Consider the following 23859-nt stretch of genomic DNA (forward strand, 5'->3'; position numbering starts at 1 on the left):
AAATTAAAAACAGAACTACCATATGATCTGGCAATCCCACTGCTGGGTATTTATCCAAAAGAATTGAAATCAGGATCTTGAGGAGATGTCTGCACTCACTGTTCATAGCAATACTAGTCACAATCGCTAAGCTGTGGAAATAACCTAAATGTCCATTGATGGATGAAAGGACAAAGGAAATGTGGTATGTAAATCCAATGAAATATTAAAAAGAAAGGAAATTCTACAATACGCAGCAACACGGATGAACCTTGAGAACACTATGCTAAGTGAAATAAGCCATTACAATGGTGGTTACCAGGGGCTAGAAGCAGGGGAAAATGGGGAATTGCTAATCAATGCATACAAAGCCTTAGAGATCTTCTGTACGTTTTCCCTACAGTTAACAATACAGTATTATGCACTTAAAAATCTGTTAAGAGGGTAGATATGTTGTGTTCTTACTATAATTAAAAAATATTTAAAGAATGTTTTTAAATAATAATCTAAAGGAAATAAAAGATAAGCTACAAATAAGAGAAGACATAATCAACAAACGATTGCACTAGTAACAGGTACAGGCAGGTGAGGTGGCCCACACCTGTAATCCTAACACTTTGGGAGGCCAAGGCAGGAGGATCACCTCAGCCCAGGACTTCAAGACCAGCCTGGGTAACATAACAAGATCTTGTCTCTACAAAAAAATTTAAAAATAAAAATTAGGCTGGGCATGGTGGCTCACACCTGTAAACCCAGCACTTTGGGAGTCCAAAATGGGTGGAACACCTGAGGTCAGGAGTTCCAGTCCAGCCTGACCAATATGGTGAAACTCCATCTCTACTAAAAATATAAAAATTTGCCAGGCATGGTGGCAGGCACCTGTAATCCCAACTACTCAAGAGGCTGAGGGAGGAGAATTGCTTGAACCCCAGAGGCAGAGGTTGCAGTGAGCCGAGATCGCACCATTGCACTCTGACCTGGGCGACAGAGCAAGACTCTGTCTCAAAATAAAATAAATTTAATTTAATTTAAAAATAAAAATAAAAATTAGCCAGGCATGGTGACACATACATGTAGTCCCAACTACTCAGGAGGCTAAGGCAGGAAGATCACTTGAGCCCAGGAATTCAAGGCTGCAGTACTGTAATTATACCACTGCACTCCAGCCTGGGTGACAGAGTAAAACCCTGTCCTTAAAAAATTAAAAATTAGAGGCAGGTGGATCACTTGAGGCCAAGAGTTTGAGACCAGCCCGGTCAACACAGTGGAACACTGTCTCTATTAAAAATACAAAAATCGCCGGGTTCGGTGGCTCACGCCTGTAATCCCAGCACTTTGGGAGGCCAAGGCAGGCAGATCACGAGGTCAGGAGATTGAGACCATCCTGGCTAACACAGTGAAACCCCGTCTCTACTAAAAATACAAAAAAAATTAGCCGGGCGTGGTGGCACCCGCCCATAATCCCAGCTACTCCAGAGGCTGAGGCAGGAGAATCGCTTGAACCTGGGAGGTGGAGGTTGCAGTGAGCTGAGATCGTGCACTCCAGCCTGGGCAATAGAGCAAGACTCCATCTCAAAAAACAAAAAACGGTCCTGGAGTGGTGGCTCACTCCTGTAATCCCAGCACTTTGGGAGGCCAAGGCGGGTGGATCACGAGGTCAGGAGATTGAGACCACGGTGAAACCCCATCTCCACTAAAAACACAAAAAAATTAGCCGGGGTTGGTGGCGGGCATCAGTAGTCCCAGCTACTTGGGAGGCTGAGGCAGGAGAATGGCGTGAACCCGGGAGGCGGAGCTTGCAGTGAGCCAAGATCACACCACTGCACTCCAGCCTGGGCAACAGAGGGAGACTCTGTCTCAAACAAAACAAAACAAAACAAAATTTTAATTTAAAAAATATTTAAAGAACATGTACAGAATTCCTAGCCCTATTTTCTTAAATGGGCAAAAGACATGAAGAGGCATTTCACCAAAGAGGGAACACATCCTGCACATCTTAAGCATTGTCTTGAACTCCTGACTTCAAGTCATCTGCCCACCTCGGCCTCCCAAAGTGCTGGGATTACAAGCATGAGTCACCGCGCCCGGCCAAATTTCTGTGTGTGTGTGTGTGTGTGTGTGTGTGTGTGTGTGTGTGTGCGCGCGCGCGTGCATGTAATGAAATCATGAGCTCCTACCAATATCTCTAAATGTAATCCAACCATAATGTTTGTCCTAATCTTCCCCCTTTCTGTATTTGTAACTTCCTTCAGTTAAAGATGTTTTTAAAGGTCGTGGATATAGCTCAGGCCATTATCATTAATGACAGCATCCAGAAACCCTGTCCCTCCATCACATGGCCTTGTTTTGTGCTCGGCATAGACTTGGGCATTGTCCAGCCTGTGCGAGACCCTTGCTCTAATCAGGCAGAAGGGCAGACGGAGTAACCAGGCAGGGGTCTGGTTCTGAGCCAGACGGCCCTTCTGGAAGGTTCAGGAGAGGCAGAAATAGAATCCCCAGGAAGTGAGGGGCTCCAGTGGAGCAGGGGGAGCGCTAGGATTTTCTGAGTGAGATGAGAAGCAAGAACAGATGGGCTGTTGGCTGTCTCCACAGAAAGACCACAAGTGACCTATGGGGCTCTTGGAAAGGTCAAACCTGTTCCCCACAGCAGCTGGGACCAGAGCCCCTGACTGGAGGCTTTGTTGGCACAACAGCTGGCTCTGGCCAGGGGTCAGGGACAGCCGGGAGTCTGGGACGAGGCTTCTCATACTCAGCTGTTGGGTGAGAGACAGCACATGAAGGGCAGAAGCCACCCCACAGAAGGCCATGTGTGTACGTCCTTCCCCTGTTGTTTCAGGATATAAATGAGTGAGTTCAAACACCAGTGACCCTGGTCATGACCACCTCAGACCTGCTTATTCATCACCAGCTGATATGTTTTCCAACCACTCTGTTCCTAGGCATCGCATTCCCTTGAAGATCATTGCATTTGGGGGTTTCATCTCTCATCCAAGTACATCAGTATTTTATTTGCAAGTTCTCTCCACCCAACATTAGTTGAAACCAGTAGAGTCTTATAGAATATGGAGCCAGCCAGATTTACAGAGGAAGCTCAACCACATTCATGAATAACATCGATAACAGCAGCAACATATTTGAGTATGGATGTACCAAACATGTCCACAAGTGGCCTGCACACAATACCTTCCTTACTGCTCAGGCAGCTCTGTAAGGTGTAAGAAGGGCGTGACTCACAGAAGTGAAGTAACATGTCCCAGGAACGCTGGGCAGTGAAGATTTGGAATGTTTCAAGGCTCCAGTTTGTTGTTGTTATTGTTGTTTGTTTGAAACAAAGTCTTACTCTGTCACCCAGGCTGGAGTGCAGTGGCACAATCTCTGCTCACTGCAACCTCCGCCTCCTGGGCTCAAGCAATTATCCTGCCTCAGCCTCCCAAGTAGCTGGGATTATGGGTGCCCACCACCACGCCCAGCTAATTTTTGTATTTTTAGTAGAGATGGAGTTTCACCATGTTGGCCAGGTTGGTTTCAAACCCCTGACCTCAAATGATTCGTCTGCCTCTGCCTCCCAAAGTGCTGGGATTACAGGCATGAGCCACACACATGGCCTCAAGGCTCCAGTCCTTTAACATGTCAATCTTCCAGGGGCTCATGAGGCCCCCAGGGAGCACTGGGTGAGCGCAGACTCCACAGGGCAAGGCAACTGTACCTAATGCAGCTTCCCAACCTCTGGGCGTGCCAGGAGAGGAACTACAAATCATGGAGGGCAGTTGATTTGACTGATAAGCCCTGAGGCTGAGAACTGTGCTTCCTGGAACCCAATACTAATGCAAGGAATTGATTTTCTACCTTACAGAAGACAAAAATCCCCAGAATAAATGGCAGGTGTGGGCCTTCTGGCCAGAGCCAGAATTAGGCAATCTCTTTAGATTGTTCAAGAAGCACAGACGTGCTTTCAGCCACACGAATCCAAAAAAGACATCACTGGAGGCTTCAAAGCAAGCCAGCTGGATCCTTGACCCAGAGTGTCAAGCTGCGATGCATTTGCAGCATAGGGTGCCTGGTCTGGGAATCTCAGTGTCAGCACCCGCTAGGATGGCATATCCTGGACACCAGTTTCAACTGTCATCTTCCTTGTTCCCTCTAGTCCAGTTTCATGCCTGACAGGCAGGAAAGGCAAGGAAGACTGCAGCTTCTAAGCAGCTCAAAGCAGGAGGGCCCAGGAAGCACATATGCAGTTTCCATCCATTGCAAACCCCTTTTGACCATCCCCAAGCTCTCCTGCCAGCCTGTCCCTGACCTTGGGACCTTCAACCGTCTCCTCGTCCTCTTCTCGGCGTCAGGCACAGGTCAGGTCAGGCACAACAGGCAGCGTCTCACTCACTATAGGGAGTTGAGCCAGCCAGGACATGAGGAGTTTTCAGATTGTGGTCAAGAAGCACTCCCCCCAAACACAAATGGGGACAATCTACAAAATAATCGGCCTTCATATTTCAAAATGTCACTCATGTGAAAGGCAAAGAGAGACCCAGGGATGGCTCCAGATTAAAGAGAGGGGGGTAGCTGGGCGCGGTGGCTCACATCTGTAATCCCAACGCTTTTTGAGGCTAAGGTGGGTGGATCACCTGAGGTCAGGAGTTTGAGACCAGCCTGGCCAACATGGTGAAACCCCGTCTCTACTAAAATTACAAAACTTAGCTAGGCATGGTGGCACACACCTGTAATCCCAGCTACTCAGGAGGCTGATGCAGGAGGGTCGCTTGAACCTGGGAGGTAGAGGTTGCAGTGAGCCAAGATAGCGCCACTATACTCCAGCCTGGGTGACAGAGCGAGACTCTGTCTTAAACAAGAAGTGGTGGCTGGGGGTGGGCCTGTGGCAGGTAATGCTACAAAAGTCTCCTTTGCTGTAGAGCATGCAATGGAGACACTCGGCGAGATCTGAATAATAAAGTCTGCAGATTAGATAACAGTGTCAGATCTGTGCTAGTTTCTTGATTTTGATTGTTGTGCTCTAGATAGGTGAGAGAATGACCTTGAATAGACACTGAAGTGTTTAAAGATAAATGTTCATCATATTTCAGTTTATTCTCAAATGGTTCAGGAGAAAGAAAAATGTCAAATAGCGTGTCTGTGTGTGTGTGTCTGTGTGTAGAGACAGAGACAGAGATGAACAAACAGAAAGATGAAAAGCATGATGACACAAACACTGTGATGTTAACATTTTGGGGGATCTGTGTGAAGAATACTATTCTTGCAGCTGTTCTGTAAGTTTACATTTTAAGTTTAAAAGGAGTGCCGGGCTTATGCCTGTAATCCCAACTTCGGGAGGCCAAAGCAGGTAGACTGCTTGAGCTCAGGAGTTTGAGACCAGCCTGGGCAACATGGCAAAACCCCATCTCTACAAAAAAAAATTTCAAAAATTAACTGGGTGTGGTAGCACATGCCTGTAATCCCATCTACTCTGGGAGCTGAGTTGGGAGGATTGCTTGAGTCCAGGAGGCAGAGGCTGCAGAGAGCAGAGATCATGCCATTGCACTCCAGCCTAGACAACCAAGCGAGACCGTGTCTCATAAATAAATAAACAAGTAAAAAATTTACAACGAAAAGTAATGAGGGAAAAAAGGCATGCCCACCCTGCAATGTGCAAACCCTTCCTCATTCTCTTGGCCTGGTTCTCCTGAATGCCCAGCTTTGACTGCCCAGGACTGGCCATCTGAGGCTACTGTTCCGAAGACCTGGCACCCCCACAACTATCTCCCAGTCCTGGCAAGGCCCACTTCCATCTGCTGCCTCCAGCCCAGACTCCCAGCTACTCCAAGGGGCAGATCTAGCCCATCCTGCTTCTGCCCTAGTCTTGGTCAGGTCCTGGGGCTGCTCTGCAGGCTTTGCAGCCTCCTCCTTAGTGCAGCCTCACTCTTAGGCCCTTTCAGCAAGAACTGCTCCAACTTCCCTCCTCTCCACTGGAAGCTCCAGTATCTCCTTTTCTCTCCTTGATCTCAGAAGAAAAAGGATGCCTTCTCACATTCTAGGACCCAGTTCCTTTCCTGAGTGCCCAACTTCTGTGCCTACTCCAGGCCTCACTGAGAGGCTTCTGTCATGACCCCTCAGCACCCCTCTCCTCTCCTCAGTCTCAGAGCTGGCTCAGGTTTCTCAGGTAAAACAGCCTTCATCCTGCCTTCCTTTGCCAGTACCCATCCTTTGTCACCCTCTGCCACATGAAATACCTCCTCAATCCACACTTCCTGCCCCTGCATTTACTTGTGAGCATTCTGATATCTGGCTTCCATCCCCTGAGGCCCTAAAGTGGCACAGTGTCAAAGACACAGAATTGAGAACCAGAAGACTTGAGTTCAAGTCTCTGCTCCATCTCCTAAGAGCTGGGTGATTTGTGATGTGTTTCCAAAACATGTGGGAAGCCCAAGTACATAGTTCATATACAGCTCACTATGAACTATCTCACCTGTGACCTCGCAGTCTTCTGACTGCTTGGCCTTTCTCTCTCCTCATACTCTTCATCTGTCCCTGATTTGCCCACACAACCCTCTCTGAGTCTGATGTCCACTCCACCTTTCTGCTGGTGGCTCCCAAACCTGCATCTGTTACTTGCCTCTTTTCTGGACTCTGATTCTCTGGGTTCCATAGACACTTGGAGATATCCTCTCAGACATTCAGCCAGCTCCTCAAATTTAACACGCCAACAGTGAGATCGGTTCTGAATCATGCTCAAATTGCCAAAAAGCAGTCAAAGCAGGGACTTGGGGCCACTAAGAAGTAAGAAACTTCTGGGGAAAGAATTTGATACTCCAAAAATGCATCAAAGCAGCTCATCCTGTTATGTGCCATGTATTGTGAATTACATAGGGGAGAAGTATCTAACACCTGCAGCAAGGGGGACTCTGAAAGTCTCAATTCAGTGTTGGATATCATCTTCATCTAAAGAATCCACCCTCTTAAACAGCCTCATTTTGCTAAGGTTAGCCTTGGTCCCTCATAATCTGAGCACCTACATCAAAATAATCCTCGGCCGGGCATGGTGGCTCACGCCTGTGATACCAGCACTTTGGGAGGCCAAGGTGGGCAGATCACGAGGTCAGGAGTTCGAGACCAGCCTGACCAACAGTGAAACCCTGTCTCTACTAAAATTACAAAAATTAGCCAGGTGTGGTGGCACACACCTGTGGTCCCAGCTACTCGGGAGGCTGAGGCAGGAGAATTGCTTGAATTCAAGGTTCAGTGAGCCAAGATCACACCACTGCACTCCAGGCTGGGCGACAAAGCGAGACCCCACCTCAAAAAATTTAAAAATAATAATAATAAAAATAAAAAAATAGGCCGGGTGCGGTGGCTCACGCCCGCCTGTAATCATAGCACTTTGGGAGGCCAAGGCAGGTGGATCACAAGGTCAGGAGTTCAAGACCAGCCTGGCCAACACAGTGAAACCCCGTCTCTGCTAAAAATACAAAAATTAGCCGGGTGCAGTGGTGGGCGCACTTGCTACTTGGGAGGCTGAGGCAGGAGAATCGCTTGAACCCGGGAGATGGAGGTTGCAGTGAGCCGAGATCACGCCACTGCACTCTAGCCTGGGTGACAGAGAAGACTCTGTCTTAAAAATAAATAGGCCGGGCGCAGTGGCTCAAGCCTGTAATCCCAGCACTTTGGGAGGCCGAGACGGGCGGATCACGAGGTCAGAAGATCGAGACCATCCTGGCTAACACGGTGAAACCCCGTCTCTACTAAAAAATACAAAAACCTAGCCGGGCGAGGTGGCGGGCACCTGTAGTCCCAGCTACTCGGGAGGCTGAGGCAGGAGACTGGCATGAACCCCGGAGGCGGAACTTGCAGTGAGCTGGGATCGCGCCACTGCACTCCAGCCTGGGCGACAGAGCAAGACTCCGTTTCAAAAAGATAAATAAAAAATAAATAAATAAATAATAAAAAATAATAATCTGGCTGCGTGCGGTGGCTCATGTCTGTAATCCCAGCACTTTAGGAGGCCAAGGCAGGCAGAGCACGAGGTCAGGAGTCCAAGACCAGTCTGGCCAACATAGTGAAATCCCATCTCTACTAAAAATACAAAAAAAAATTAGCCGGGCATGGTGGCTGGCGCCTGTAGTCCCAGCTACTTGTGAGGCTTAGGGAGGAGAATCATTTGAACCTAGGAGGCAGAGGCTGCAGTGAGCCAAGATCATGCCACTGCACTCCAGCCTGGGCGACACAGCAAGACTCTGTCTAAATAATAATAATTATAATCCTCCAACTGCATGCAGTGTTATGTGCCTGAACTCAGCTACCTGGGAAGCTGAGGTAGGAGTATTACTTGAGCCTAAAAGTTCAAGACAAGCCTGGACAACATAATAAGACTTTGTCTCCAAAAAAAAAAAAAAATCCTCCTCCTCTCCTCTCATGCCCCACATTTAGTTTTCAAATGCTGAGCCAAAGGTCCCACATGCTCCCTCCCCTCCCACCAGCACTGCCACCAGTTGCACCCAATCCTTGCTGGCTCCTGTCTGCAACACAGTCATTGCCTCCAAACTGAGGGCCCATCCTAGGTCCCACCCTAACCCACCCATGCTATCCTCTACTATGGGTCACTTCCTTGAAGCACAGAGCCAGAGGTGTTACACTTCTCACAGTCAAGTGGCTCCCCCTTGACTCTTCAATTTGGCCCAAGCTCCCTGCCTACAAGTCAAAGGCCTCCCAGTGGGACCCAGTCTAACTGCCTTCCAGATCCACTGTTCACCACCCACTCCTCACAGATGCTGGGCTCTATCCAAACTGAACTTCTCACCATCTCGGGACATATGTTCCCTCTGCCCAAAATATCCTACCCCTGTCTCCACCTGTTGAGATCTGTCCCTAAAGGATTATTCAATAAATAGTACTGAACAATTGGTTAGTCATTTGAAGGAAATTTTTTAAATTCTTCACTCATACTATACACCAAAATATATTCCAGATAGTTAAACGTAAAATATAAAAATATAGTAAAATCACATATATAAAAAACAAAACCATAAAAAGTTTCTAAAAGTGTTCAAAAATGTGACTACTGAATATCTATTTGAAAGGGGAGAAGAATCTAAGCTTAAAGCAAAGAATGAAATTTCAAAAGAAATAAGCAATGTATCTGACTCATTAAATAGAAATTGACTTGTTAAAATCAAACTGATAATGAATAGAGGGAGCCGGGCGCGGTGGCTCATGCCTGTAATCCCGGCACTTTGGGAGGCCGAGGCGGGCGGACCACAAGGTCAGGAGATCTTGACCATCCTGGCTAACACAGTGAAACCCCATCTCTACTAAAAATACAAAAGAACTAGCAGGGCATGGTGGCAGGCGCCTGTAGGCCCAGCTACTTGGGAGGCTGAGGCAGGGGAATGGCATGAACCCAGGAGGCAGAGCTTGCAGTGAGCCGAGATCACACCACTGCACTCCAGCCTGGGCAACACAGCGAGACTCCATCTCAAAAAAAAAAAGAAAAGAAAAGAAAGAAAAGAAATGAACAGAGGGGGCTGGGCGCGGTGGCTCATGCCTGTAATCCCAGCACTTCGGGAGGCCAAGGTGGGCAGATCATGAGGTCAAGAGATCAAGACCATCCTGGCCAACATGGTGAAACCCCATCTCTACTAAAACTACAAAAATTAGCTGGGCATGGTGGTGGTATGCCTGTAATCCCAGTTACTCAGGAGGCTGAGGCAGGAGAATCAGCTGAACCCAGGAGACAGAGGTTACAGTGAGCCGAGATCGCGCCACTGCACTCCAGCCTGGTGACAGAGTGAGACTCTGTCTCAAAAAAAAAAAAAAAGAAATGAACAGAGGGATAGAGAGTCCTTTTCATGAACTGAATGTTGGGGGCTTCTATATAGGTAAGTTGTATTAGAGAGGAGAAATCAGAAAGTTGGTTAGCAAGAAACTAGAGGAGTTGAGTGGACATCTTTCACAAAGGTCAAGTGATGCCTGAAATTGCATTCCTTCCTTAGGGATTTTAAATGTCTCAATCCTCTCCAAGGATTGAGTTGTTCAAGGCCCAAAATTTGGTATCTTCCTCCGAACTCTCCTTCTTCTAGGAAACTGACGTCAAATCCACCCTACCTGCTGGCAGCTCCCACACCTAATTACTACTGACCCATGTGGATGCACCCCAAAGTTCACATTTATTGAGCACTTACTGTAATTTAGGCATTACACTAAAACATGTTTCAAGGATTATTGCCCCAAAACCCTACAAGGTATTTTTTTAGTGTTATCCCCAACATCCTCTTTGATTCCTCTCTTTTCAAAATAATAATTACTTTATTGGGGTCTAATTTCTCTATAATAAACTACATTTCTTTTTTTTTTTTTTTTTTTTTGAGACTGAGTCTGGCTCTGTCGCCCAGGCTGGAGTGCAGTGGCCGGATCTCAGCTCACTGCAAGCTCCGCCTCCCGGGTTTACGCCATTCTCCTGCCTCAGCCTCCCGAGTAGCTGGGACCACAGGCGCCCGCCACCTCGCCCGGCTATTTTTTTGTATTTTTTTAGTAGAGACGGGGTTTCACCGTGTTAGCCAGGATGGTCTCGATCTCCTGACCTGGTGATCCGCCCGTCTCAGCCTCCCAAAGTGCTGGGATTACAGGCTTGAGCCACCGTGCCCGGCTAATAAACTACATTTCAACGAGTTTTGGCAAATCTGTGAAATCACGATCACAAACAAGATACAGAATACATCACCCTTAAAAGTTTCCTTGTATTAACCTTTCCAATCTGTCCCTCCATATTCAGGCCCAGGCAACTACGGATTTGCTCTCTGACACACACACTTCCTCTTTCATATACTTTTATATAAATGGGGTCATACAAACTGTGTGAACATACTTTGACTTCCCTCAGGTAAATACCTACAAGTGAAGGCTGGCCACGGTGGGTCATGCCTGTAATCCTAGCACTTTGGGAGGCCGAGGCCAGTGGATTGCCTGAGCTCAGGTGTTTGAGACCAGCCTGAGCAACATGGTGAAACCCCATCTCCACTAAAATACGAGAAATTAGCTGGGCATGGTGGCGCATGCCTATAGTCCCAGCTACTCAGGAGGCTGAAGCAGGAGAACTGCTTGAACCCAGGAGGCAGAGGTTGCAGTGAGCCAAGATCGTGCCACTGCACTCCAACCTGGGCAACAGAGCAAGATTGTCTCAAGTCTTGATGAGCATGATGGCTCATGCCTGTAATTCCAGCACTTTGGGAGACCAAGGCCGGCAGAACACTTGAGGTCAGGAGTTCAAGACCAGCCTGGCCAACATTGTGGAACCCTGTCTCTACTAAAAATACAAAAATTAGCCAGGTGTGGTGGCAGATGCCTGTAATCCCAGCTACTCAGGAAACTGAGGTAGGAGAATTGCTTGAACCTGGGAGGTGGAGGGTGTAGTGAGCCGAAATCATGTCACTGCACTCCAGCCTGGGCGACAGAGCAAGACTCAAATTTAAAAAAAAAAAAAAAAAAAAAAAATTTAAAGATGAGGACATTTTGGCTTGGGAAAATACTAAGTAACTGGCCAAGGTCAATTTCAAACCCAGTGCAACTGCAGAGCCTACACTTTTTAACACTATTCCAATACTGCCTCTTGTTACACCTCAATGCTTACAACAAAAAGACCTCATAGGAATTATTCGTTTTATTGATAAAGAAACTAAAGATTGGCAGAGTCAATTCCCTTAACCATTTTAATATGGCTAACTGTGTGGACAGTTAACTGATCTCTGGATCCCAAATCTCACCTCATTCTAAACCATCTTCTATGTTGTTCCCACAGTGATCTTTCCAAAATGTGAATCTGATCACATGTGGTGGCTCCAGACTCTGGAGTAGGCACTAACTCTCCCGCACTACAAATAGCTTTCCTTTATCTATTCCACCCCACCGTGTCATCTACGACCATTCTTCAGGCATACACACCCCCAGCTGCTCTGAGCTCCCAGTGTCACGCCCTGGGTGCCTCTGCACTGCCGTCTCCTATGCTGGGTGGCTCTTCTCCAGAGTTGCCAAGCCAACTGCAGCTTGCCCTTCAGAGTGAGCTCATGCCTGCACTGGGGAACCCCACAGGCCGGTAAGAACCCGCTGCCGAGTACTCCAAAGGATCTCCCTCACCCCTGTCGCCATAGTGCGTAGACTGGAACCCCGTTCCCAGCACACAACCAGGGCAGGCAGGCTGGGGCCTGAGCATGCTCAGCTAACGCCCCGGAAACGAGGAGGGAAGTGAACGACACTGGAGTCTAAAGTAGAAGTGTCATGGGGGAGAGGCGCGTCGACAGACGCAGTGGGAGCCTGAGTCACGCTAACGCTGGCAAGTCCCCAGGCCTAGAAACCGAGCAGTAGCACTAACCGACTCCCACCTTGCCGCCCGCCCAGCGCGGACCCTGACGTCACCCCTCTGCGCCACGCCGCCGCGGCGCTTCCGGCCGCGAGGCCGCGGCGGGCGGGACGGAGTGACCTCACGGGAAGTCGCGCGCCGGAAGTGCCTAGGGCTGCACGGAAGTGGCGGGGGCGGGGCGCGGAGGCGATGGGGGGCGGCGGCGGCCGGCGATGAGCGGCGGGAGCGCGTGAGCGAGCCGGGCGGGCGAGGCTGGGGGGCCCCGGAGCGCGAGCCGCAGGGCGGAGGGCGGGGGCGCGAGCGCGGCGGGCGGTGGCGGCGAGGCGGCGGCCGAGAAGATGGCGGACGGCGACAGCGGCAGCGAGCGCGGCGGCGGCGGTGGGCCGGGCGGGTTCCAGCCCGCGTCCCGCGGCGGCGGCGAGCAGGAGACGCAGGAGCTGGCCTCGAAGCGGCTGGACATCCAGAACAAGCGCTTCTACTTAGATGTGAAGCAGAACGCCAAAGGCCGCTTCCTCAAGATCGCCGAGGTGGGCGCGGGCGGTTCCAAGAGCCGCCTCACGCTGTCCATGGCGGTGGCCGCCGAGTTCCGCGACTCACTGGGAGACTTCATAGAGCACTACGCGCAGCTGGGCCCTAGCAGCCCCGAGCAGCTGGCGGCGGGCGCCGAGGAGGGCGGCGGGCCGCGGCGCGCGCTCAAGAGCGAATTCCTGGTGCGTGAGAACCGCAAGTACTACCTGGACCTCAAGGAGAACCAGCGCGGCCGTTTCCTGCGCATCCGCCAAACGGTCAACCGCGGCGGTGGCGGCTTCGGCGCGGGCCCCGGGCCCGGCGGCTTGCAGAGCGGCCAGACCATCGCGCTGCCTGCGCAGGGCCTCATCGAGTTCCGCGACGCCCTGGCCAAGCTCATCGACGACTACGGAGGCGAGGACGACGAGCTGGCAGGCGGCCCGGGAGGCGGCGCCGGCGGCCCAGGGGGCGGCCTGTATGGAGAGCTCCCGGAGGGCACCTCCATCACCGTGGACTCCAAGCGCTTCTTCTTCGATGTGGGCTGCAACAAATACGGGGTGTTTCTGCGAGTGAGCGAGGTGAAGCCGTCCTACCGCAATGCCATCACCGTGCCCTTCAAAGCCTGGGGCAAGTTCGGAGGCGCCTTTTGCCGGTATGCGGATGAGATGAAAGAAATCCAGGAAAGACAGAGGGATAAGCTTTATGAGCGACGTGGTGGGGGCAGCGGCGGCGGCGAAGAGTCAGAGGGTGAGGAGGTGGATGAGGATTGAAACAGGCAGCTTCCCCTACAGGCCTCCTCCACCCCACCACAATCCCGTTGGCTAGAGAATTCCCCTTCCTGCTCATCCCCAGTGAGCTAGTGGAGAGGGAGCCAGGGAGGCCGCAGAGGGAAAAAAACAAAACATAATATAGTTAAGAGAAATAATCGTAAGAGAACAGTGACGGACAACTTGAGAAAAGCAGTCAAGTTCCAAGGAACTGACAGCAACCTGCAAAGAGGACAACAGCATCTCCTCACCTGCATAAAATTGTCTCAGCTTCTGTTGTTTCTCAACTGAGGTTCCTAAACCCATGAGGATAATCCCTGGAGGGAATAGATCCTTGCACATCCGGGGCAAGAAACACGTCCCGGTTACCCAGACCATTGATAACAGTTGCATTTAGGTTGCATCTGGGTAATCTGGCACAAAAGATCTCTCTCTACGCCTCACTCTTGCAGTGTCTATCTCTTCACCTCCATTGAAATCAGCATTTTGGATCTAGGTCTTCATGGAATCCTTGAGAAGAGAGGCCTTTACAATTATCCAGTTCTGAGGGTTCAGGTTCATGAAAAGAAATGCAACTTGGGATAATCATGGGTTAAAGATAAGATTTCAAGAAGCCATCTAAGAATACAGAACCAAATTGGATCCATTTTTTTTTGAAAAATGGTTTTGCATGGAACCTGGACCAAGGCAAATGTCTTGTCTTTGCAGAATTGTTTTCCGGGATGCCAGTGGATTCAGATAGCAATGCTTGGAGTAGAATCCGTTACTAAAATAGTTCCAAAGTTGACAAAAAATTTTCGAAGATAAAAGCAGTTTTACATTGGGGGTTGCTGAGGTAGGCACAAGAAAAAGTCAGGCATAAAGCACAAGGCAGACTGTTTGAGTGGATTGGTTGCTGCTCACTAAAGTTCTTCCCCTGATCTCTAAATATGGAGGTCATTACCAAGAAATGGCTTTGGTATGAATGAGAGCCAGATCTCCACTGTGTGAGCCAGTGAATTATGGCTAATTCGGCTGTTACAGCCACTGGTTGGCTGGATTTTAAACCATAAAACTTGAAGATTACCTACAAAAGGAACAGTGTGGCTATAAGCCTGAGCTTTAATGGAATATACATCCTCACGGAAAAGTTGGAAATAACCAAAACTGAAGTCTTAATTTACCTTCAGTTTAATCTGTGGATTTGTTCAAATACTAAAGATCCTCAGGTCCAGAATTCCAGCATCATTTATTCTTTTAAAATTTTTAAGAACTTGATCCATTGTATCAGTACCTCACAATCAGAGTTGGCAAATGATGGATGAGTGATTCAAGCAGTGCACCCGGTGGAAGCTGAAATCCATCTGTGAAAGGAACTGAAGTTAACGTGAATATGCTGACTATATCCTGGAAGCATTTTTATACCATCTTGAAATTTCAACAAACTGGCTTTTGCCAGTTAATCCAGCTGTCTTTCAAGAATAAAAGTTGGGGTTTTCAAGGATCGCCTCTTCTATATTTTAAATGGATTTTCAGTAGAAATGATTTTTACTAATCAAGTTAATCCCACCCCCATCAAAAGGTATTCCTAGAAATGTCATAGACCTAGGTAACTTTGAATTGAATGGGAGCTAACGTTCTTTCCAAAGTTTTCAGGTATTCTTTGTGTGACACCTTCTCAACCAGGAGGCAAGTAACCCCACCTCCACAATCTTAGTATTTTTTTTTTTTAACTGCATGCCTGCCCCTTATTTGAGCTGCCTTTTTAATTTATTGCATATCCTTTTTATTATCTTATTTTGGTATTATTCAATCTATACAATCTTTTTGTATTTATTGGGAAATGAGTAATATACAAAAAGGTTTTCATGTATTTGTGGCTGAGAGGGCGGGAAATAATTGTGTACATAAAATTAGGCTTTTTTAAAAAAAATAGATTATGATGCAGAATATTGTTGATCTTAGATTAAAAAAAAAAAAAAAAGTGGAAGAGCCACAAACATTGGTGCCCTTTTCAGACTATTTCTCTACTCTCATCATCCACAGTAGAATTTTTAAACAGATTTTTTTAAAGCTTTCTTTTAAATTTTTCTCCGTTGCAAAGAATGTTTCCTAAATTGTATGGGAGCAATAGTATTTTTGATGTTTTAATGACATCCGTATACTTGTACTGTATTTTGTACTACAAGGCAGCTGTTTTCAATAATGTCCTGCTGTATTTACCTATGTGTTTTGAGTGTTTATTTCTTTGCTGCGGAGAACAAATTCCTAAATAGTTTTAGTAAAGGAGCTGAGAAGCTAGCATTAGGTTTGCAGAAACTGTTTAAGTTTCAACTCTGAGGCAGCAATGAAAATTAAGGTTGCAGCTATTAGTTGATTGCTGTAACTTTTTCATTTTCAAACCATGTACAATTCCTGTATAGACCAACTTGTTTTCTTGCTTCAGTGGTGGTTCTGTTGCTCAGCTGCAGTGAGCCAGTTCAATTTTGCAAAGGTGCAGTACCTCTCCTTTTCAAGGGGTTGGTTTATTTTTCTTTTTGTTTGGCTGAATTGCAGTAACTAGCCTTGCCTTTCTATTCTGTAGAAATGACAGGGTCTTCACAATCCTTCACCAGTGGCTACTAAGCTATAATTAGCTGAATAGAAAGAATGTGGAAGTGGTCTGAGGCATATAGAGTATATGCCAAGAACACTACCATATATGGCATCAGCTTTGGTTACCAGAGAAATTTTTCTTAGTCATTAGACCATATAACAGTAATATATCATATGTAAATCTTTAGATATCAATTTGAGAATCCTCCAAAAAAAGGAGCAAAGAATGCATAAGCTATGTGTTGGCAAAAGTAATTTATATTAAAATTTTGACCTGCCTATGTAAGATTAAGTGGTAATGTCATAGTGGTGGGTTTTTAAGTCTTAACCAATCTCTAAGGTTTGTTTCTCCTGCAAGGGATGGTTCATGGCCTCTCTTCCCACTGCAGGAAGATTGCAGAAGGCTGTGGATTAATTGTAGCATTTCACTGATCTTCATTCCAGTCACTAGGGACAATAGAAACCTGCAAAACACAGGGATTCATTCGTAAATATTATTAATAGTTTATTAAAGGGAAATGGTCTTTGTTAATTCCAGTCAGATTGTACAGACATGGGAAACAACCAATTTTTTTTTCAGTTGTTGCTATGAATGATTTTGAGCCTTTTTTTTTTAAGCTTGGCAAACATCCCAGCTAATCAAAATAGTCATATTCCTGAGAAGTAGGAAACTAAAACTTTTCAGATAATCGTTAGAAGGTTTGTTTCCCAAACTACCATAGTTACAAAGAAGAAAAGCCAAATTTTAGGAACATAATCAAAAGAATAAAAATCGGTGAAGAGATCCTACTACTCTTCCTACTATGTTTTGGTTTCTATTGTCCCTGCCTGTCATTTCAGCAAGTGGAACAGCAGCAAGTTTTTCAGTGCATATGCTGCACAGAACAAAATATAAATCTGTATGGCACCAAAAATCAAAGTGAAAACCAAACCAAAAACCCAAACACCCTATGTAACTATCGGAGGCATGTAGGTGGTATAAATGACTGTAGCTGTGATACACACATGGCTACTTGTCACATCACTTTCCATAATTATTTACTGCAAAATGATTGAGAGGCTTTTGGTGCAGGCAGCCATTAACCTCCTGCTTCCTTTGTTACCTCTGGATTACTTTGCAGTAAATTGCAGGTCTTTTAAGAGATTCAAGCTTCAGTTTTCTCAAAACAAAACAATTATCCTGTCTTATCTGAAAATGCAGGGTTGTGGGCAAAAGAGGCTGGTTATAATAATGCCCTCATATTGAGTGGTCTGTAAATGGCTGCACACTTCAGGCACTGTAGTTGCTGAAGATGCTTTGTTAAATGTGACCTTGACTGGCTTTACAGGGGTGTAGAATGTAATCTACACAAGGTGACTTTGCATCTATCTTGCTCTTGAGGTGGATGAAATTGAGAAGCTGGAGTGTGTAAGCCATGCACATAAGTATTCTTCACTGTAAATTTTGTTTTCATTTTTAACCCAATTATGGTACTTTATCCAATGCACAACTGATCTCTCAGTAGATATTCATTTGAAAATAGTGTGGCCTTGATCAGTGAGAAAGGGAAGGAGAAAAGTGACTTTTTTGCTTATATAGAAATGACTCATTTGCTGAGAGTTAGTCTTTCTGCAGCACTCTTGGTATAATGTTAGTGATCGGTCTCCTTTTTGATTGGGGAAAATTAATGTTTTTGACCCTGGAGTTAATTCAGTTGAGTTATCTTCTATTTTTAGGAAGTATCAGAATTGCTCTGATGAATAACAAAGTTGACTGTTTTGATGTCCAATCTCAGGTTTTAGAATATAGTGGTGTAAAGTCCCACTATTTTTAATTCTTAAAACAATTTTAATTTCGTAAACCCTAAAAGTCACATGCATAAGGCCTGTTCAGAGAGCAGAGCCTCCATCTTTTTGCTCCTTTTCTACTTTATACTTGACTTGAAAAAATGTCAAGTGACTTTACATTGTATATTTCCATTTTAACCCTGACGTTTCTCAAAGATAAAGCACTTTTTGATCATGAAATACATGAAATCTTTGTGTGATGTGGATCATAGTTTCTCAGGCTCCCTTAGATAATTGCTTATGAATATTGTTATAACTCTGTGTAAGAAGAATAGAAATCTTTGCTAATGTTAGAAGGTTTGTATTATTGATCCAGAATGCATTTTGCTAGTTTCCAATGGATGGGAGAGTAAACAATGCTGCATTCACAATTTAATAAGTTACTTTCCCTTGAGCCTTAAGGTAACTTTTTCTTTTCTGTCAACCACAGCACTGAAGTTATAGTAAGTGAATGAGATTATCAGTTTTCAGGGTTGGTTTTAGAGTACTGTAAATCAATTAGCTGTCTTCCTAAAGAGTTACAACTCCCATTCAGTATACTGGATAATGGGTGTGTGGGTGGGGCTGGGGAGGGCGGGAGATAGTTTGTAGAAAAGAAAAAAGAAAAAAAAAAACACATTTACCTTAAGAAAATATAGACAAAAAATAATATGTGTCATATGCCCCATTTGAAATTCCAAATGTGGCCGGGCGCGGTGGCTCACGCCTGTAATCCCAGCACTCTGGGAGGCTAAGGCGGGCGGATCAGTTCAGGTCAGCCTGGACAACATGGTGAAACCCCGTCTCTACTAAAAATACTAAAATTAGCCGGGCATAGTGGTGTGTGCCTGTAGTCCCAGCTACTTGGGAGGCTGAGGCAGGAGAATGGCTTGAACCCAGTAGGCGGAGGTTGCAGTGAGCCAAGATCGCGCCATTGCACTCCAGCCTGGGTGACAGAATGAGACTCCGTCTCAAAAAAAAAAATAAATTCCAAATGTAAGGTGGAAATGGCAAATTATAACTTCATTTCTCCCTGTTTTAACTTAGAAAAAACAAAGTCATTAATTTTCAAGTATTAGCCCCCTAGAAGTTTCAGCAGATAGCTGGACTCTTGAATAGTGAGTTCTTTTGATATGTCTGACTTTGCTATTTAAAGTCACCTTTCCCAGCCCTCAGTCTTAAAACTCAGTTTTGTTACTGACGGATTTAACAGACTCTTACTTGAACAATTGTCCAATTATCAGTACTGAAAATTAGATTTGGAAAATGAAAAAATAATAAAATTGCATCATGAAAACTTATTACCTTAGAGATTCCCAATTGATAACTGTACCCCTGATCCAAGTAAGGCCTTCATGAATGTATTTTATATTTCCTAAAGAAATAGGAAATATGCCATCAATGTAATCACCTCTATTCACAATCATTTAATTTGAAAATCTAACTCATGCCTCTTGAATTAGACATTCCAATTGGGATAGGTAGAGCCATGTTAAAACAATAGAATAGCAACTGCCATATTGGTAGTTTTACTGCCCAATATGATTTCTAATAAGAGCAGAGCTTTATTGGAAGCTAAAACTCATTTTTCTCCATAGATGATTCTAACAGTTTAATTAAAAAGTATAATTATACTTTCTAAGTGTCAACAGATTTTGAGTCTAGAAGCAAATTTCATTTTCCTTGTGTTATATCTAATATCCATTGACATGAATAAGAGAACTAATTATGTCTTTTTTGTATGATGAAATGTGGGCCCACAGTATTGGAAAGAAAGCAATAGCCCTATTCAGTGTCCACTAGGATACTGCAGAAGGCATGAGTTTGTCCTTTTTTCCGCTTTACCTTAAGTAACACTTCAATAGCTAACTTTTTCCAAAATATCCATTTAGGCCATCTCTTATTTCTTAAAGCCAAATATTTCATCCCCAGTCTTAACCCTGAGTTGCAAGATCAGGCTGGTTGGAAGAATCTTTATATTTAGAAATAGGATGGTGAGTGGTTTGTTTATTCTCTTGTTAAATTCCTTTTTCAGAGACATAACTGCAGGGAGAATCCCAAGAGAATTGAAGAGCTGGATTATGTCGTTAAACACATTTGTGTTGTAGGAATTTGGGAGTTTCATTTTGAACTGATAAGATATTAGACATAAACCCTTCTTCTGGCCCACATGTCACCGCTGTGTACAAAAGCACTCTGGAATTTTTTTTTTTTTTTTTGAGACGGAGTTTTACTCTTATCGCCCAGGCTGGAGTGAGTGTAATGGCGTGATCTCAGCTCGCAACCTTTGCCTCCCGGGTTCAAGTGATTCTCCTGCCTCAGCCTCTCAAATAGCTGGGATTACAAGCATGCGCCACCACGCCCGGCTAATTTTTTGTATTTTTAGTAGAGACGGGGTTTCACCATGTTGGCCAGGCTGGTCTCAAACTCCTGACCTCGAGTGTTCTGCCCGCCTTGGTCTCCCAAAGTGCTGGAATTACAGGCATGAGCCATCATGCCCAGCCTACTTTCTGAATTTCTAAAAGTCAGTAGGTTGAGCAAAAAGTCTAGAAACTGGCTTTAAGTCAATATGGGACAAACTTACAACGAGTCCATGGTTTTGCACATTTCGGTAGCAGACAAGTAAATCTGAGTTATTTTTCAATGACTTATCAATATTTGAATAGTAACTAAGATCCTCAGTGTATTTGGACTTTTTTTGAAGTTCTAAAACAATTGTAGGGATTTATTATTTTGGGCCTCCAGATGTTTTTCCAAGATCATTTTTAAACATTAATTTGTCTTTTATTTCCAGATAACATACTTTCCGTTCTATAGGAATCTTCACTGCCAATCATAATATCTACCAGTGGCTTCCTTAGACTAGATTATTCACTCCAAAGCTGGGACTGATGTCCTGCCAGTAGAGAATCTACAGAAATAATTTGAGTAAATAAAAACCAAATCTTGATAGCAGGAGACAGCTTCCTGATCTAGATGTACAATTAGAGTTTAGGTTGGAAATTACTTTAAAATGTGTTTTTTGGGGATGTCTTAAATCTCTGTGTAAATACCCACATGCTTATGCATTGTAAACCAAGTGTGTATTCCTATGTATGAATTTGTAGAACTGATTTCTGCTTCAAGAGAAGCTGCACCTTTAATTTTATAAGGTCCCCTCCACCTGTAACCCTATAAATGTCTGTAAATAAAACACTAAAATTTGTAGTGATAGGATCAATTTGGGAATATCTGCTGAGAGACCAAAAAGTTCATTTTTTTAAGTACCTTGGTTAAAGAGTAAAGATTATTCCTCTTATTTTTTAAAGAAGAATGCACTTTAACAAACATAGAGCTGCATGGGCAATTCAAATCTGTGAAGTGCAGTACCCATTCAGAAATCACACTTCCTGAAAACCGTTCAAAAGCAGAGTCCAGACGGGCTGTTGATCTCACTGCCTGTAGGTTGAAGCTCAGATTCTGATCAATTTTGAGAGGAGCAGGGCTGCTTCAAAAGAGCAATGTGAATACAGTCAGAAGCTTCAGACTGGTCTGTAAAAATGGCGGGTCCTGTATTTACCACTAACTAGCAAAACTGACAGAAAAACTCACAGAGAAAAAATTTAAGAATCCTTCCTGCTGGTGTGCACTCCTTACAATAGACTTTTGCAAATGGAATTTTACAGTCTATATTTAAAAAAAAATTGTATGTTTGTAACAAATAAAGTATGCAGAAAAGTGAATGACAATCTTGTGCTTGTGTCTCTCAGTAATTATGTGGTGATGGGGGAGGGAAATACCATCTGTTGGGGCTCACAAATGGTTATGGAATCAGGAGTTCCCACTTAAAATGACTTAAGTCATTGCACATTTCATCTGAACTATATAGCCTGTTCTAGAACTTCTGGGTTGCCATAACCCTTTTCTAGTAGGCAATTTGTGGAGTAAATCAAAACTGCAAATTAATTTTATGCTTTGGTTGGTAACCTAGACAGCCACTTGCTTCCCTTAATTTCTTCCATCATTTACAATGGCTTGAAATAAACTGCTAAGTCTTCCTTCATTGTTTATCAACATTGTAATTGCTTAGGAGGTAAATTAGGCCAACCTTTTCTTGCCCTAATGTTTAAGAAAAAATCTGAATTGTGTCCATTTATCCTGGCCAGAGATTCTCAAACATTTTGGTCTCAGGAACCCCTTTACACTTAAATTTACTGAATACCCACAAGGAGGTTTTATCTTTCTAGGCTGTATCCGTAGATATCATTTTAGAAGCTGAAACTTTTTTTTTTTTTTTTTTTTTTTTGAGATAGAGTCTTGCTCTATTGCCAGGCTGGAGTACAGTGGTGCGATCTCAGCTCACTGCAACCTCCGCCTCCTGGGTTCAAGTGATCCCCCTGCCTCAGCCTCCCAAGTAGTTGTGATTACAGGCACGTGCCACCACGCCCGGCTAATTTTTTGTATTTCAGTATAGACTGGGTATTACCATGTTGGCCAAGACGGTCTTAATCTCCTGACCTCATGAGACTCACTTGAACCTGGGAGGTGGAGGTTGCAGTGATCCGAGATTGCGCCATTGCAGCCTGAGCAACAAGAGTGAAACTCTGTCTCAAGAAAAAAAAAAATGCAATTTAAGTTCCCTCTAGAACTGCTAATCAGAAACTCAGTAATCCATGTTGGGTAGCTGCTATATTCCAGGCATTGTACTAGAGTAGAGGATATGGTTGTCGCTCATATGGGACTTACAGTTTAGTGGGTCGGGAGAATGAAGAGAAAGCTTTTAGGAAGAACTAGTCTCCCTAGCTACTAACCAGGCCTCCATTCAAGCAATAGATAATTTGATTTGCAACATCGTTCCTGATCCAGACATTTACTCTTTTTTTTTTTTTTTTTTTTTTGAGACGGAGTCTTGCTCTGTACCCCAGGCTGGAGTGCAGTGGCGCCATCTCGGCCCACTGCAAGCTCCACCTCCTGGGTTCACGCCATTCTCCTGCCTCAGCCTCCCGAGTAGCTGGGACTACAGGCGCCCGCCACCACACCCAGTTAATTTTTTTGTATTTTTAGTAGAGACGGGGTTTCACCGTGTTAGCCAGGATGGTCTCGATCTCCTGACCTCGTGATCCGCCCGCCTCGGCCTCCCAAAGTGCTGGGATTACAGGCTTGAGCCACCGCGCCCAGCCCAGACATTTACTGTTTACAAGAGGCAGCCCCATTGAAATTTAAAAGAAAAGGAACTATTCCCTACACAAGACAGATGTTTAACTTATCTTAGACATCCATGGTACCTTGTGTAGACCCCTCAGTGGACCTAATTAAGGTCTTCAAACTAGTTAATGACAAGAGCAAACATATATCTAAATTAGCTCTCTTATCTGACACCATGTTGTTACAAAAAGGACAAACTTTTTTTTTTTTTTTTTTTTTTTTTTTGAGACGGAGTCTCGCTCTGTCACCCAGGCTGGAGTGCAGTGGCCGGATCTCAGCTCACTGCAAGCTCCACCTCCCGGGTTTACGCCATTCTCCTGCCTCAGGCTCCCGAGTAGCTGGGACTACAGGTGCCTGCCACCTTGCCCGGCTAGTTTTTTGTTTTTTTTTTTTTTTTTTTTTTTTTTTTTTTTTTTTTTTGAGACGGAGTCTTGCTCTGTCACCCAGGCTGGAGTGCAGTGGCCGGATCTCAGCTCACTGCAAGCTCCGCCTCCCGGGTTCACGCCATTCTCCTGCCTCAGCCTCCCGAGTAGCTGGGACTACAGGCGCCCGCCACCGCGCCCGGCTAGTTTTTTGTATTTTTTAGTAGAGACGGGGTTTCACCGTGTTAGCCAGGATGGTCTCGATCTCCTGACCTCGTGATCCGCCCGTCTCGGCCTCCCAAAGTGCTGGGATTACAGGCTTGAGCCACTGCGCCCGGCCAGT

General features: G+C 45.3%; 1 protein-coding gene across 1 annotated transcript; it reads left to right on the plus strand.

Annotated features, from left to right (window-relative positions):
* The first annotated feature begins 12462 nt into the window (after positions 1–12462).
* On the plus strand, positions 12463–21698 carry PURB (purine rich element binding protein B). The gene has a single exon (XM_002803288.4). It carries the CDS (start codon positions 12655–12657, stop codon positions 13591–13593), a length of 939 nt encoding a protein of 312 aa, XP_002803334.2. The 5' UTR covers positions 12463–12654; the 3' UTR covers positions 13594–21698.
* Positions 21699–23859: the final 2161 nt, after the last annotated feature.

This window comes from Macaca mulatta, chromosome 3 (assembly GCF_049350105.2).
Source record: "Macaca mulatta isolate MMU2019108-1 chromosome 3, T2T-MMU8v2.0, whole genome shotgun sequence".
NCBI lineage: Eukaryota > Metazoa > Chordata > Mammalia > Primates > Cercopithecidae > Macaca > Macaca mulatta.